This window comes from Melopsittacus undulatus, chromosome 6, assembly GCF_012275295.1.
Source record: "Melopsittacus undulatus isolate bMelUnd1 chromosome 6, bMelUnd1.mat.Z, whole genome shotgun sequence".
Lineage (NCBI taxonomy): Eukaryota > Metazoa > Chordata > Aves > Psittaciformes > Psittaculidae > Melopsittacus > Melopsittacus undulatus.
Genome location: NC_047532.1, coordinates 5330238 through 5348205, shown reverse-complemented (window position 1 = coordinate 5348205; position 17968 = coordinate 5330238). Strand labels below are relative to the sequence as shown.

The 17968-nt window shown below is 43.0% G+C and overlaps 1 protein-coding gene across 1 annotated transcript in view; it reads right to left on the bottom strand.

Moving 5' to 3' along the window:
* LOC101875027 (ligand of Numb protein X 2-like) overlaps positions 1–13663 on the bottom strand; it is a 28505-nt gene extending 14842 nt beyond the window's left edge. Inside the window, exons 1-2 of the mRNA XM_005144857.3 lie at positions 13484–13663; positions 918–1372 (exon numbers count right to left, since the gene is read on the bottom strand). Of these exons, the coding sequence (XP_005144914.3) occupies positions 918–1318 (401 nt within the window). The 5' untranslated portion in view covers positions 1319–1372; positions 13484–13663. The remainder of the gene's footprint in view (positions 1–917; positions 1373–13483) is intronic.
* Between the last annotated feature and the right edge of the window lie 4305 nt (positions 13664–17968).

Sequence of the window (17968 nt, the reverse complement as noted above, 5' to 3'; positions counted from 1 at the left end):
TCCTATGTGCAACTTCCCTGCACAGTGGTTGCCACAAAAAGCTGTGATGTTGCTGAAGGGGAACAAGCCCATTGCATTTCTGGTTGCCCACTGACAACATACACACTGCCAAGGAAGGTCTGCTTCCACCTGCAGTGCAGCTTGTACTTAGCTCCCTCTCTGCAATCATTAACTAGGTGGGAACAAGTGCTCTTCAAGCGCCATGGCAAGGGCTCTTTGTCACCTGCACTTGTTTTAAAGCAACAATATTCTGCCTGCCAACAGCCCAACCAGCAGTGGAAGCACCAAAGCACATCCCTGCTGCCAACAGCAAGCTATAAGAAAGATGTGTCCTGCACAAGGGAGAAAGAAATAGTGTTTTTCATTTGCTTCTCTTTCTCAGGAAAAGAGGAGATAATGGAATTGTAAGTAGGTGATTCAGCAGCTGCATAATGTGCAGCTTGGAGGGACTTACATTATTTGGATCAAAGAGTTATGTATTGCACATCTTAATTGGCCCAATTAAACTGGCACCACTGCACGATCCCTGCTCCCAAAGTGTTGATTTTGTGCCTGTCTTTCTGCTCTGTGCAAGTGAAACAAGAAGAAGCATGTTTGTAATAATTTTAGAGTTAAGTGCCCCAGATCAGGACACACAAATGGATATCCAGTTGATGGGGTTTGTGTCTGTGGACAGCTTGGAGGCCAGAACCTTGCCCTTTGCTCTGTGGTGCATTTGAGCTTGCCTCCCTAGCACACACATGCACAATTACACTGTCTTCACCCACCCACTTCTCTGGCCTCACCCTCTGTCATCTCTGGTGTCCCACCTTGCCCCAGTTTAAGAACTGTTCTGTGAATGGCTCTGTCTGGTCAGGAGCACAACAGACAGCTGGCATTATACAAGAAGCGATAAGATAATGTGATTGGGAACACACCTGTTTTGCAGATGAGCTTCTAGTTCACACCGCTGCATTGTTTGCTGACACTCAGCCTTGAAAGGGCAGAAGACAATCAGCTTATCCAATAGGTTTCGTACTAGAAGGCTGGACTTGTGGCACTGCTGGAAGGAGAGCTTCTTCCGATCCATAGGACAAAAGTTATACTCCTGCATGAAGTTCTCAAGGCACTTGAAACAGTACGTATGTCCACAGGGGGTGTCCATAGGCTGGAGCAGAGGCTGAAGGCAGATGTGGCAGATGAGTTCATCATCCACTTCATCCTGGAAGTTGTAGAGGTGATTGTCCAGCAAGAGGTGGCACTGACCACATTCGCAGCAGAGTTCAGTGACTTGGGACACTTGTTCTTCTGCTGTGGGATCAGCCATGACAGCCAGCATGAGGCACTGGGCCCAGCAGCAAGGACACTTGACTCGTAGTCACTGACAGAGGAGCTAATGAAAGGGAGAGAAAGAGTTCCAGCAACTGTCCTCTCTGCATAGAGCCAATTAAACATTAAATTGTATTCCTGCCTTAACTTCCCCCTGGTATCTTCATGCCCTTAAGGTTCTTCCTTCCAGAGCAGCCCTGTGAATGATCAACCCAGGCATCTGAGAACGTGAGGACATCATTCAGTAAAATGCTTCAGCGCATGGATAAATTGAAGCTTAAATTACTTTACACAGACCAGTGACACAGGCTGTATAAAACCCTGCCAAATGTACGAACTAGAAACCTGAGACTAAAGCTGCATGTTCTTGATGGAGAACAGCCCAGGGAGAGAAGGGAAGGGAAAGAAAAGATAACCCAGGCAGTGGTTTTTAAACTGACAGCTTCTCTCTCTGGCTTTCCAGATCATAGTGATTATTTTCAAGCTATGTATGGTGAAACATCAGTCTGGGGAGTTCTGGTTGTTGGGTTTCTGTTTCATGGTTTGGGGAGGGATGAGGAAAAAGAAGGGGAAGAAATTTCAAAAGAAACTTGAATCTAAAGCACATTTCCTTCCTTTCAAGCCCACTCCCTTCAAACAAGTTAATTTTAACAAACAATCCATTGTTCCCCACTCATCCATGCCTAAGTTCACTCATGGAAACAAATTTCCTATAAAAAGACTAAAGCTTCCTAAGTGGAAAAACCACAAAGAACTGTCCACATCGGCTTGTTGCAGTAACATTAGAGGAAGGTTTCAGCTTCTTATAGATACGGAGAACAATATCTAAGTTCTTTACAGCTGCTGCTCTATTAAAACTAATAGATACGTGTCCAGTCACATCCATTTTGAATCGCACTTATTGTAATTAAATACAGAATTCACTTGAGTTTGCTACAGGCACAGAGACTACTGCAGGAAGGATGTTTTTAAGCAAGCAGTTATTTTAATGATGTAGGAAATCTGCTACTAGATAGTGCTCTGTATTCCAGCAGTTGGGAGGTTTGGGGGGGGAATTGGGGGTGGTATTGTTTAAGTCGATGTAAATAGCCCTGGAGTCTTTTAAAACAGAAAAGAATTGCAGAACGGTGATGAAATGGAAAATTTCTGACAGACATGGAAAATACCTGAAAACAATTGCTTTATCTGGAACAGGTAAAGCCCAAGCAAGAGTGAACACTGGTCTGCACCAGTGCCTGGAGGACATGGCTGGCACACGGCAGCAGCACCTTCGGAGGAGGGTAGGCAAGAACAATAAGATAGCGAGAACAGCAAGAAAAAATTAGTCATGGGTCTCTAATAAAAGTCATACATCACTCCAATTAATCATCAAGCACAAGTCAGCTATTTAATTAAAGGGATAACGTATCACCAACAGAATCAAGCCATTTACAGGCGAAGTTTTACCCAGCCATGGAAACTTATTCACTTCAAAAGTACTGTCACAGTTCCAGGTGGGTACAGGGCATGAGTTGTTTGTTTCACCTCCTGCTACTGCAGTGCCAGAAAGCATCTTCCCCTTCAGGAAAGCACTTGGGCTGGATGTACATATCCAGTTCTCCTGTTTGCACTTACTCTATAACTCTTGCATGAGTGACCGGTGCTCCCCAAAAGAGAAAGCACAGCTCACAGCCAGCACACAAGCAAATCAATGCAGGGGTATAGCCCTGTTCCTTGGTCCTTAGCTCCACACCTGAAACAGGCATCCCTACTGTCTGCCTTATAAAAAGTCTCCATTTGATCTTGAATTCTCTCACCAGTGAAAAGGAATAATTTCAACATCAGACAGTGAGTGATATCACCTACCAATTCTAATCAATCAGCTCAACACCAGCAGTTAAGGAATCATGGTGCTTCCAAGGCAAACATCTCCCAGTATGAAATACTGGTGCTTCGGGTTGTAGTTATTTGCATAAAACTTTGGCAGGGGATGAAACAAATCCACTTTCTCAGCAAAAACAAACCCCACGGTAATTTTGCTGATAAACTACTTTTATATGGGGTTTTCTCAGATTATTTACCAAATTCATTCTCTGCTCTCTGTGTTGAAAGGTTATACAAGATGAATCCCATTTAGGACTCATTTCAAACCCCATGGAAGATAAAAGTATCACCGCAATCTTGTTGCTTTTTTCTTCCCTGTAACCCTAAGCTGTTCTACCCTCTCTCTTCTACATCATCAAAACCAAGGGGTGAAGATGCCATTCCAAAGCACCAAGGTATATTTTACTTCGCCACCCTTGTCCTTTTGCTAAGACAGACACTCCTGCAGACACCAGGGAACCTCAGCCCAGCAGCTCTGTGATGAAACCCAGCCCACACCCTTCGGCAAGGCAGGAGCTGGGGAGCACTGGGGAAGGCAGCAGGCTCCAACAAGCCTGCCGCTTGCTGGGTGATTCAGTCAGAAAGCAGATGTTCTGTAAGAGGAAAATTGCTAACATCTTATTCAGCAAAGATGACTACTTCAGCACAAGGGAGATCTGAAGTGCCTAGAAAAATGTATTGTTTAAACCTAACAGGCATGGTTCACCCTCAGCTTAAGCAGACCAATGTAAAGTCCTTGGGATTCTAGCTTTGAAGGGGAAGTTTGATATATACTTGATCTTATGCAGTTTCCATCAGTTTTCAATTACTTGTTTTAACCACTAATGCTTTTGTGTTGCTCTTCTTGTCACATCATTCCCCCTCTCCAGCTTCCTTCAAGCAATGCCACCCCGAGTGCACATTCCCTGCTCCTGCCTTTCTCCATACTATTGGGATCTCCCCCAAGGCCTCATACATGTTTCAGCTTCTACACATATTACCAGAGAATCATAGCATCAAGATCTACCTTGGTCCTTAGTTACTACATGAAAACATTAAAGCCTGACATAGACGTATGTTACTGCTTTAATGGACTCTGATGTTGTAAAGCATAATGCAAGAAGTCTGAATTACTTAGAAAGTAACACACCCCATTCCTACACATGGCAAAGAATTGGAGGAAATAAACCAGCAGAATTGCCTACTTCTTACCCTGTGTGGGCTGGAGGAAACATTTCTTTGGGATCACCTTTATCATTACTGTATTTAAATTAAAGACTGTTGGCTTTTCTTTTTTAAAGTAGGATTCCTTATACTGCAACAAGAAAAGGCTTTAACATTTTGTTTAAAGTAAGACTTACTAGGCTATCTAATCTACTCTCCTGCCAAAGCAAGACTATTCCTGACAGTATTAGCACATTGCCTATTCTAGTTTTAATTCTGGTAGGGCACAGAGCCTCAGATATACACCCCCTCTGCACATCCACACCACTGTTAATAGCTCTAGTAAGGGGCATGCTGAGAATCACACTGACAGCAAGCCTTTCAGCACCATTCCTGACAGGCAAATTCTGTCCCATTCTCCAGAGCACCCTTATAAATGGAACTAATTAATTACTTCTACAGCTATTTGTAAAATTCCCTTTAAAATAGCATCAATATCTAAGAAATCTTTTCAACATTGTGCTTCTGTGTGCTCCACAGTGGCTTAGAAGACACTGTGGTGCCTGGCTACCCTATGAGCAGCATCCCTGTTTCAAACTTACCATTTGAAGTCTTGGCATTCCTCTTGCTGCTTGTAAGAAAGGAGCATCCCTTGCTCATTTTGTAAGGCATTTCACTCTGCCATTGTTAGTAGAGAGCACAGATTACAACACACCTCAGTCCATGCCTGTCTGCTCATACAAAGCCAGTATTGGTTACGAATCACCTTCAATCATGAGCATGTTTACCTTAATGACACCTCTTTGAGCTCTAACATTGATGCTATTCCCATTTAAAGACAGAAATAACATCACCAGAGGCTAAAATACAGACCCACAGAGGCATCAATTCATGAGAATTGAATACTTTAGTATGTCTTCAAATACGATCTCAAGTGACTCAAGATCACATAGGAAGCTCCTGGGGATAAAAATTAAAACCAAGACTGTTTCTATTCACCAACTGACTTCTAAAACCACAAGTGTGGTGAGTGATCCAGAGCACATTCCACACTGCAAATAAAGAAACATGCAGCCAGTCTGCAGTACGGATACAAAACACAACAGGTTAGGATGACTAGAGGAGTGTCTCATACTGCTTCAGTTAAAACAAATCATTTAAAAGAAGGAGAAATCTGTCAAATAACTACTTCTTAATATTAACAAGCTACTTGTACCCCAGAAAATGTTTTGGAAATACAACTGGTTGATGCTTTTATGCACCTGTAGGTTAACACTTGCATGTTGATACACCATGTTATTGAAAACCCCACTGGAAAAGTTGGCTTTGGGAGCAGGGCGCGTGCCCCACATCTACTGCTATGTAATAGTTCACTGCAATAATTATGCCAGCTATTATATTTATAACTGCATTTTGCTGGGAGACTGGAAACGCAACATTCCAACTAAAGGCTAAACAATCCCTCCATTTTTTTTGGGGTGGACAAAGCCAGCCCATTCTGGATTAAGATGACGAAGGGCACACACCAGCAGTGCATTAACCCAAACCCCATCTGCTTACATAAAAACAAGGTGAAGATGGATTCTAATGCAGCAAACCCAGTGCTTTAACAATAAACCATAAGAAGTGGCAGGACTTCTGCTAAGCTGCCTTCAAACAGTTTTCACTGAGTTAAGAAGTTTCATGTTTCACAGAATAGCATTATTTTATCATCCTAGAGAAGTACATTGTGAAAGTGTTCCATAACAGGTTTTTTGCAGAGTCTTATTGCTATTTTGAATGAGGGCTTCAAGCCCATGAAATGGGACAGGGTTCCAATCAAATGCACTACTACTGCAGTGTTTCACAACCACGAGTAACCTGTCCTTAGTTTACAGCAGTGGCACAGAAAATATTGTTGAAATATTAGAAGATGCCTAAAAGCATCTTCAAGTAGGTCAGCTTTTACAAAAGCCACGATACCAAACCCACGAGCAGTTTCAGGTGGTGATAGAAGGAGAATTTCAGGTAGTACCATTATCTTTCTCATCTTCTGATACTGAAGATCAGGCCACTGAATATAAAAGCTTCTGTAACTGGTAAATTTATATATCTAAATTAAGAAGTAATCTTTCCCCTGATTTACTTTGCCTACAAGCCAAAGGGTTTCTAATAAGCCACCTCCAAGAGTAACTGCTCAGTACTTAGATGAACACTGATTGAGAAACTCTAAATCAAAGCTGCTTTCCTGTATTCAGTATAAAGGAAGAATGTAAATTCCATAACTTTATATTATCCCTATTATTTATGCCCATTCTTTAACTATATATCTGAAAATAAGTTTTATTCTAACTCCCTGGTGTTTCTGTGCTCGTTGGACCGTTTTGTGTTTGATCTGCTTGAACTCCTGGGCAAACATCTGTTTTCTCAAGCAGAAAACAGAAAAACTACTTATATTCTTGTTCATTATAATCAGGACCATTTTCCTGTTCTACTAGAAAAGACTTATCATTCTAGAAATCCCTATGCTGAGAGATGTGCTAAAAGGCTTAGTTGACCAACACTAGCCTAAGGAGTCCTCTCCTGAGCAACCCTTACAACACCAGCTCTCCAGCATGATACCTGCATTCTGTGTGTAGCAGAACAGACTTCAAGATAGATTTGTTCTTTAAGAAACCTGTTTTGGTGGTATATTTGAAAGGTCAGTATAAAAGCAGATAAAATGCAAACATACTCCTAATTTTAGGAGCTGACTTGAAAAATTAAGAAGCTGGCACTTAAAATTAATTTCTCTCCCTACCCTATGCTCAGAGCATTTGCTTCTCATCTCTGTTAATGACACCACAGAACAGTAACTCTCTCACCAGGGACCCAGCATGCTAAAGTAGCAGGACAACACAAATGTAATTCCAACCATTAATCCCAATTCTTTCCACATAGTAGGAGATTCTGGTGTTATCCTTCCATTAATATTATCAGGCTAACAAGAACCAATAAATTTCTTCTCTCCTCCCTCCTTTGTAAGGAATTAAGTAGTGGTGTAAAATGTTTTCCACCTCCACTTCTCTCCCAAGGGAATTAAGCATTGGCTGTATTTTAACATGCTGCTCTGAAAACAGATGCATTAAGTGCTATCAAATAGAAGTGAAGAAAGTGCTGCAGAAGAAGCTGGTTTATTGATATTTCTCCCTGCTTTCTCACCTTTGCTAGGTACTTCTGCTACATCCTTTCCACACCCTGTCTTCACACAAATGTGCAAGTTGCTCCACTTAATGCTCACAGGAATTCTTCTGTTGTACTACTCAAATCAATTTTTGACTCAAAGACTCCTACAGAAGTTCACCCCTGGCAGCACACATTGACTTTCTTTGTGTGTTCCTTATATTTTTCTATTGTGTCTAATCATCTCTCTCTAGGAAATTAAATACCCCCACCTCCACCCTCACCTCGGCTCACCTACATCTTGAATTTGGCAACTATCTGCAATTCCACCCCTAAAAGTCAGTTTGATGTTTGTGGGAGAAGTGTTCTACAGACAAAGAAGGAAGGAATCCAATACTATAATTTAAGGATAAATGACCTAATCTCTAATTAACAAAAGCTTCTCTTGCAATTAAAGCAAAAAGCTAAAAAACAAGAAAAAAGGGATTAAGAGATTTGATGTTCAGATCTAGGTTCATCTACATATCTGGTAACACTCTTACTTTCCAAAGAGTCTGGTTTGCTTTTGAGGACAGGAGATAAAGATCATGTGTCCACTGGCTATACACGAATACTAGACGCTCTTAGCACATCATGGTCTGTGTCTAGCTGCAAATTCTTTCTTTACAACAAAAGTAGCACCACAATATACAGAATCTGAAATAAGCATGTGCAGAGGCTTGTCTGGGGCAAAAGCCCCCATAACTACTCAGCCCTGATAGCTGTTACTCCTGCAGTAGCCTGATGAAAGCAAAGCTGTAAATCATTGTTGTGATCTGGGTGTTGTATTTGTAATATAAATCAGATTCTTTCTTATAAAAGAATTTCTGAAGCACACAAGGGAAGAAGCAGACTGTATGGTTTTAAAAGTCATTGTTGGAATATCCTTACCAAGGCAGTCATCATCATATATATGTTAATGTGAGAAAGGGGGAAGAAGGGAAGAGAAAGACTGCTGCTTTCGGTAGACATATGGTATTTATATCCCCTAAGCCTTGCCTCTCTTGTGAGAAAGTTCTACAAAGCTTTACCCTCAAATTTAAAGTAACACTTGATGGAGTGTGATAAATTAAAGCTAATTTCAGTTTAAAGAAACTAACCTTGGCTATTCTCAACCTTAAGCATGAAATAATTAATCTTCCAGGTTAGTTTAAAAAAGACAAAACAAACACCACCTTTACAAATACTGTTTTCTACATAACTTTACCATAAGCAATCCAGCAGCATGAAAGCAGAGTTTTGCACCTGGTGATGAAATCTTTCCTATCAACAGTCAGATACTTACAGTTGCTAACATCAGAAACATCAGATCAGAGCTTTGCTGCTGGATAAAGTAGCACAGAACTGTTCATTACCCACACCAAGGCAAATTCTGGTCTCAGTTACAATAGCACTATGTTTTGTAACGGTGGTCTGGTTTGAGTTTAGCACAATCTATGTCAGCATCCCTTTATATCAATAGGCACTTGGATCTAAACTCTGCAAAATAAAACCAGTGGTCAGTGACAAAAATGCAGCACAGCTCAGTGTTAACCTAGAGGGACCATCAGATTTCCCCCAGTCCTGAACCTGTTTTCCCAATGGCTCCAGACAGCCCCAGCCCATGCTTCATGCCATCAGCAGGAGCAGGACCTATCACCCTGCTCAGGATACAACACCCCAGACTTCCTTTCACAGGTAAGAGGGCATTATATCAAAACCAGGGCAGAGCACTTTCCAGCCCAAGCTTGTTCCCACTAACTAAAAAGCTCAATTAAAAGATAATTAAGTCTGTAATTCCCCTTTACATTCCATCTTGCCATCAGATCATGGTAAAGGGGAAAGAAAACAAGTTACCTCTATTTAAACAAAAAAACCCAACACTTAATCCCTTAGCCCACGTCTTCTCATATAATTACGTTATGCAGCTCCTGAGGGTGGCATGCAGCTAAGTTTGAAGTCAGCTTAAAACTCCCACCAGTGCCTGTGGGCAGGCAGAGCTGCTGCAACCAGTAGCTGAAATACCCTTCACCACAGAGAGCAGCTTGTGACTACTATAGAAGCAGTTAAAAGAAAACAAAAAAATCTCTGGATTAAGAATTACATTCCCCCAGACATTTACAGAACAGTAACATGGCTCATTTTTAAGAGAGCTGAGACACGTTTTGCTGCTAAAGACATCTGTATTACTGGTTTATAGGCTTAAGAACAGTTGCACATGTAATTTAAGATACCTTTTCATCATACCGTTTCTCTGGGTGTATCTTGTTGACTTTAGACTGAACTCTCACAACTAAGGGAGAACAAAACTGCAAGAGGCATTCCTTATTTGTTTTGTGGGTTGGTGTTTTTCTTTCCAAACCAAACCTTACCCTGATTTAAACCTGTGTCCAAGCAGGTGTCAGAAACAGGTCTTTAACAACCATTGTTATCTTACCTTATTAGGCACATATTTACAGTATGTGTAAATTGATAGTTAATATTTTCTCTTGTTCTAAAAATAACCTTAAAACGGGTATGGCTGCCTCACCAGTTAAAAGAGCTGGAACAACTGACCAAAGTCCTTCCACTAGCCACAAATCAATGCAGCAACCACATTCTTCCTCAGCCACCCGTGATAGGTCCTGGTTTCAGCAGGAATGGGGAAGCAATCTCCTTTCTCTGTTCAGTTTTCAGCCTGCTGAGGTTATGAGTAAAGTAGCCCCAGGTGTTAACCTCACAGGGAACTCGTTTTTATCCCAAGTACAAAAAGGCCCAAAAGTCCCATTATGGTTATTTTTAGGTATCCTACTCGAAATAATCATAGGGCAATTTTTGTTCACTACCAATTGAGATCATGTCAAAGAGGATATCCTCAGATCTAAGTTTCCCAGGGCAGGAACTGTGCTAATTATTTATTTCTTTTCTGTTCAGAGACCTGCAATAGTGCTTACTGGGTGAGAATCGGTCATTTATTGAGTCTAGGGGTGGGAGGTTAATAAGTTCAGGAGCTTTACAAACAGGGCTGTTCATGATTTACTGGAATTTCAACAACCACAGTACAACTGATGTCACAGGGGAGCCCTTTAAACTCTCACAGGAGCAGGTCAAGTTTTATCTCAACCCCTTTTTAACTGTCAGAAGATCAGCTTTTAAAGAGAATCTGCTCAGCTGCCTACAAAACTTGCACAAGTTAAGGCCCAGGCAGAATAGACAAAGCCAGGCAACACGTTTTTTTAAATCCATAATCCCTTCCAGTGTTTCCCTTCCAGAATATTCCAAATAAGGAAGACTACAGTCTTCAAACAAGATTTGCACAGACCCTCTAGACTCAGGGGACCACTATATGTACGTAAAAGCAGCCTTTGCCTGTAAGATGCTGATTGTCTCTTCAAATTCCTCCAGCTTTATTCCATTTCCCCCCTTCTAGCCTTAAGTGTTTTTTCCTGGACCAGCATAGTAATTCCTATTACTCATGTTCATCTAAATCCCCTCTAACACTTCAAATGGTCTGTGAGACACTGGCTCACAGGCAACTTCTTACCCAAAACATCAGAAGAAATTGCCAGATATTTCCATATTTTCAAATTCAATTTGTGTTGAGACATTTCTATGCTAAGAGCAACATTTTATGTGTTATAAATCAGGGAACATAAACCGATAAGGGACAGGACTGTCAAATGCAATTCCTAACAACTGTATGAACAGCGCCACTGAAGTAAGCTGAGAAGGAAAAGCCAAACAAGAGGGTTTTGTATTAAACCAGCAAAACATACTCAGGCCTGTGAGTAAGACAACAGCTGTGACTACTCTGGCAAGATACACACGAGCAGAATGAAATGATGCAGCTTCATTTTCAATGTTAAATCAATATTGCAGTTTAATGCAGAAAATAAGAAATATATGGCAATGAGCAAGGAAAAGAAATTACAGCAGGGAGATGCTTTGCAAACAACAGATATTTTATTCTGCAGTTATACTTTTAAGTTTATTCTTACTATCCTATTAAGTCCAAGATCTCATAAACGTGTTTGAATTCATCTATTAGCCATACTTCGGGAAGTACAGCATGACTATGGTTTACAAAACCATTCATTACAATTTCTAACTGCAATTACTGGAATCGCCATCCAGGTAGCACTAATGTTCCCCAGAATAATCCTCAACCTGTTTATCAGATATCTTTGAACTTCATGGGGTTTTCTGGAGGTCATTTAGCTGCCAGGTCCCCTATGGTTGGGTTTGTTTCTTAACCCTTGCTCACTTCCCTCACTATTCATTTGGTTATAAACTTTAACAGAAACTTGCCTTTCAGTAGATAAGGTTCCTCCTTACTGCTCACCACAGCTCCTTCTCTCCATTTCATTCCATTGGGGTTTTTTGCTAGTGCATCTCCGTTATTTAAATTAGTTGCATATGCTTCAAGCTTGCATACTAGAGCAGACACATAAATGAGGTGAATGAAGCAGAGCTGAGTTTTCCAACAGCTAGCAAACCCCATGAAAGGCTGGCCTCCTGTTTATCATTTCTCTGCTCCATCCTCAGCCATACAACCTCTTTGTTTTCCCCTGCACAAGCACTGGTGCTGTTCTGATTTCATGAGCTGGTTCAGGGAGCAAATCCCTTTGGGGGAGGGAATAAACATTACCACTGCCTTAGCTCCTCTCAGCAACAGACAGGCTACATCTGCTTAGTTATGTTGTAAAAGAGTTTGAGTATGTAACTTAAGAGGAAGATTTGTTTTGAAGGAGCCATGTGCACAATCTGCATTCTCTTTGCTGGAGAACTGCCAAAAGAGCTCTGGCCTTCAAGCATCAAGGACAAACGTCAGCGCCATCCCCCAAAGGCACAGCACACAACTGGCAATGCTGCAGGAGGATAACTACAGCTCTTTAAGCTACCCCACACCACCCAAACCTTGGGCTGCTCCGGACTCTCCAGAGCCTAAAGGATTAGACTGGGGTCGTGTGACAGTGACAGATACTTCCCTGGGCTGCCTGTTATCTCCATGAGCTTGTCTGGTGTGACCCTGCCCAGCATACCCTTTGCACAGCACAGATCCCTCCTAACACTTACCTGCACTTGAGCTGGAATAATGTTTCCTATGGGGCATTTATACAGTTCTGGTCCTTTCCCCTTGGCTAAGAATCTGGAGCAGAAGCTGAAAATATAACTCTTTTGTTCGGTAAGCGACAGGGGAATACTCACTTCCCTTTCCGTACCTTACCAAGGTAAAGTAGGACTAAACAAATAGCTCAAGGAATTGAAAACCGCCTTTTCAAGCATGGCTTAGAGCAAAGTAAGCCTGTACTGCCACCGAAAGGGGCTGTCCGGCTCTCCCTGCCACCTCCTGCGCTGGCATCATCTGGCTGCTGCCTGATCTGTTCACTTTCCACCAGAGAGCGAGGCCAATGTGTGGAGCAGAGGGATGTCAAGTGCACACAACTAAGCAGCAGAGCGGGGTGGGATCGTTCTCTAGGCTGCACACAACCTCAACCCGCTGTAAACCCCTTATGAACAACTTCTGCATTCAACAGAGAGCATTCCAGTTGTATCGTATCCCTTAAACATCTCTTCCCGAGCCTCTTACAGATCTCTTCACGTTTAACATCACCTGTCTTTCTTACCTTTAAGGCATTTCCACAACATCCACATCGTCGCATTCCTCTGCCTTGCCTGTCATCTCAGCTTCCATTTACACGGTCTCTCCTGCATTAATCACCGGCACGGCACCAGAAACTCGACAACTTCGCACCTCACAGCACACTTTTGCCCTACAGCTTCTCTCCGCGGCCAAACCACCGAGCTCGGGGTGCCCTGCGCAGGCCCGGCCACGACCGACCCCTGAGGAGTTAAAGGCCAGGCGCAGGCGGGCAGCCTCCCCCTGCGCTGCCCGGCTCTTACTGCCCCGTACAACCACACAACACGTCCGTTTGCTCCCCGGCCCCAAGCGGTCACAGCCGAGGAACCCTCAGCTGCAGCCCTCAGCCGCCTCCTCAGCGCTCCGCGGCCCCTCACACCACCCGCTCACCTGCCGGCCCCCGGGGAGGGGAAGGAGGAGGCGAGGGAAGCCCAGCGCCAACTCGGCCTGCGACGGCGGCGAGCGCGGCTCCCTTCCACCGAGTTTCCGGGCGGGGAAGAAAGTCGAAACCTGCGTGAGAGGAGGAGGCAGCGCAGCCGCTCAGGTGTCGCCGGGCCCGGCCCGGCTCGGCTCGGCCCTGCCCTCACCGCGCTCCCCTCCTCCACCTCCTCCTCCTCCTCCTCCTCCTCGGGCCGCCCACACCGCGGAGCGCGGCTCCCGGCCCGCTAGGGGGCGCCGCGGTGTCCAGGGGCACGTTCACGCCCTGAGCTCCCCGCTCGCCTCAGGGCCCGGCCGAGCCCCCGCGGTCACCTCAGCGGTGTGAGGGGAGGGAGCCGCGGAGGAGGGGAGCTGGGGGGTCCCCTCTGGGAAGGACCCAGCTGGTCAGCCCAGGTAACTTGGTTCTGTGGGGGAACAGTGGCTCCTCTCCTTTAGGGACGTCTCTGTTTGCTCTCTGAGGTGATTCTGCTCACCCCGGGGGTGATTCCTGGCCTACCAGTGTCCTTAGACTTCTGCCTGACCAAAACCCCTTGTAAAATAGAACAAAACCCCAAACCTGATGCTGTTCTGAGTGCAAAGAGCAAAGCGTAGTTCACCTGGCTGAGAAAAACCCAGAATTTGAAGGTAAATTACATTTCACATTTATATTCTGGCTGCTCTTCCATGCGATAACAGAAACAGCAACAGTTTGGATGTATTCAGCTTGTGCTTGAGCTGAATTTGTTGGCAAATTGTCAAAGTGTAGGGAACTGGGGAGCCCATCGCCATGCTGTGCCCTGGTGCTGTGTGGCAATGGGCCGCTTCACACTGCTTTGTGCCCGCTATGAGCCAGAGAAGGGGTGGCACCGGAGGCATCGAGGTGCTAATTTGTGTGCAGTTACTGGGAGCTGTAAATAGGTCCAGCTTCCAGTGCTCCTATTGAGGCAGCTCCCTGTAACACTCATGCTTGAAACCAGCAAACTGTCAAATCGTGATGCATATCATGCCTTTCTTTGTGCCAGATCACATTTGGGTACATGCAGTGAACTAGAACTGTTTCAGGCCAACAAACACCCCCCCCCCCCCCCCCCCCCCCCCCCCCAGACCCCAACAACAGTACTTTCTGTGTTATAATTCCCTTCTCTTATTCATTATCCAGCCTTGGAAGTAGAGTCATAGGATAGTTGGGGTTGGAAGGGACCTTCAAAAGTTGTCTAGTTCAAGCTCCCTAAATACTCTTCCTGCAGGCAAGGGACTTGTGAAGTAGTAAAGAAGGGGACATTTCTGCCAATTATTAAGAAAAAGAACATTAAACCATCATTTTAGAGAAGGATTCGTTAGGAAGGAAACGTTTGTACATTAATGTAGGTAATATGCAGTGCAGGTGGAACTAGCATGTGCCTGACATTTGACCATTTGGATGTGTCCCATACGTGTTTGAGAGGATTTCCTGTGAAGCACTAAGGCTGAGACAGTTGGAAGAATGGATGGCATCACATCCTCAGACCCCTCTGGACTAAATACTTTGGCAATAAAGTGTTTGACTGGTCTCAGTCTGTGCAATTAAGCTCTTGCTTGGGAAACGAAGAACAGTTATAGAATCACAGGATCAGCTAGGTTGGAAAAGACCTTGGGGATTATGAAGTCCAACCAGTGACAGGCTGGAGCTATGTGATGGCTGGAAATGAGCTCAGACACAAGCACTAGACCTTGGTGCAGAGATATCAGGCAGTACCTGTGCTGTCAGCCAGCCTCACGCCAGAGCTTGTACTCATTGAGCCAGAACTTACAAGCAAAGGCTTAAGCTAAGCTCTGGAGCACTCTTGAGGGAGAGGTTTAAGCCTTAGCGTAGAACCAGTCTCTCTCTTTCGTGCAGCCTGCAGCTCAGTCGGTGAGGACAGGAAATGTGTGGGTGAACTTGGGGTATTAGGAAGACAAACCCCAGGGAAATTTCAAATGGATGCTAATCATTAAAATTAGGAATTCTGTCTAGTTAGCACTCGCTGGAGATTTTTATCGTGCACGATGACCTGTTTTCTGAGTGGACAGTGTGCCCATATGTAATTAAGATATGGTGAAAGTTTATTGTATAAGTGTGCTGGAATTTTGGTTTGGCTTTGCAATAAAGGGATCCCACTGAGTCATGGTTATTAAATGGACTCATGGAGGATACAGGTCTCTTCTGCAGAGCTAACACAAATGTAAGGAACTGAAATTAATTTCTATCCTAGTCCAGGCAAAAGCAGCCACATTGTAAATAAGGCTGTGGCTTGATGATATGAAGCCTTTGCTGTACTACTGGTTCCTACCTGCACCTTGTTCCTGAGCTTGCAACACAGCACACCAACCCTTAGCTATGTCTGCAGCTCTTTGTGTGGCTGGACTGTGAACCAGGTCAGGATGCTGAGCCATCTGAAAAAATAAACCAGGTGAAAATCTCCATAAATACATTTTATTAAAAACATATGACCATATTTAAAATAATGCATACATTTTTTAAGACAGATGGATGAGTTCCTGGATCTAGTTTGTTATTCAGAGGTTATGTGTGGATTGCATTCTTCCATACTAGTACAGAAGCAAGCAGTTAAAAGAGCAAAGTGGCTAAATATGAAGCTGATCCTGGTGAAGAAGGATCCCAAACCACAGCTGAACATTCAGTCTGAAAGCATAAATGGATTACTCCACTGGATTGTTGTGCTAGCAGTTAATGCATTGTGTAAATCTGAATGGCAGCTTCTGCTGCTTCAGATGTAAACATTTTGCCTGAAAAACATCCTGGTATTTGGAAGAGAAATAGTTTCTTTGGTAACACTCAAATTATAACTTTGGTTAACCTTGTGCTGAGAATCTCACTCTGTTCAGCTGCTCACTGGCACCTCTACAACCCCCACAATCTGGTCTTCACTCTATTGATTTTGAAACACCAAAGCTCTGCAGAACTTGAGGACTTCTTATTTTGTAGTTCTAAATTACTTGTGTAACTTTTGGTAACTGAGAAGACTCTTATGAATAAATACAGCAACCTCAATTTGAGCTTTTCTCTGCTCTAGCTGCTGATAATTCCCCATGTGTGATGGTGTAATTTGTACAGTCACCACTGTGATGCTATGTGGAGAAAGATTATGGGTCACATACCTGTGCAATGCATGTGTCAGGATTAAAATGCCACTTTCTGACAAACAGAATTAGATATATCAACTAAGCCTGTTTGCATGTTCACAGAATATTAATCATTGAAGGTGTTTTTTTTTCACATGAAGATTTAGAGAGCTTTTTTGGTGAAATCTGAAAAAGAAGATAGGAAAGCAATAGGGAAAATAACAGTAGGAAAATTGAATGGGGAAACAAAAATCACATCACACAAAGGTTTACAGGTTAGTTGAATGCCATTAATGTTGCATAAAGCTTGGTCACCACGTGTGTTTCTTGTGAGAAGGTGCGAAGAATACACAAGTGCACAGTATTAATTTGGGACTCAACTTTGATGTTTCATCACAAACAAACCTAAATTCCCAACCCACACACAAGAATGTAAACACAATTAAAAAACAAATCCCACAAACAGGGAGAGAGAGTCATCACAGGAATTCATGATTAAATGGCCTGGAATCTCCCTTTTGAGGAAAGCAGAGCAATGGATGTTTGCATGTATAGAGGCCTTGGTAAATCCAAGGCCCTAAGCACATGGTTTGGGTTCATCCTGCCAGGTTCTGCAGCACATTTGGGTGTTTCTTTTGCAGTATTTTGATATGTTTGCTGTAAATTATTGCTACATATGGGTTCATACTGTATATATATAAGAAGTAGTCAGAGTCCCAGTGTTTGACATTTATAAATGAAAACAGAACATTAAGAAATACAGGACAAGAATCTTGTGCATGTTATTAATAGCTTAGGATTATTTTATATTATCTTTCCTTGGCGTGTTTTATTAACAGTGGTAAGTTATTAATGGTGTTGGAGTACTTTATTTGGTGGATCTGTTGAATGTTTTCATTAGCAGTAAACACATTTATTTTATGCTTATGGCAAAGCTTGTGTTGGCAGATATAAAGAGGGCATCTGGCTTTTCTTAGGAGGGGAATAACCCATCTGGCTTTCTGCACTGGAGCAGATATGATAAAACGAGGAAAAGAAATTAAGGTACATGAAGCAAATCGCTTCCCTGATTTGCTGTTGCAAATAGTATCAGTGGCTATTTCATAACTTTTAAATGATGCTGTTGAAACGTTGCAGCTGCTTTGTAACCAAAACAGATTTCTTTTTATCACATTGCTTCTGTTGCAGGATTTTAAATGTGGCTTCAGAAACACAACACCTACAAGAAAGATATTGTAGCAATAGATAAAACAACATTTTATCAGGCCAATTTTAGGTCCCACTGAATTTTCCATTATTATTTTACAGGGTTGGATTTCATCTTTGTAACGCTCAGCACAAATGCCTTGACTCCCC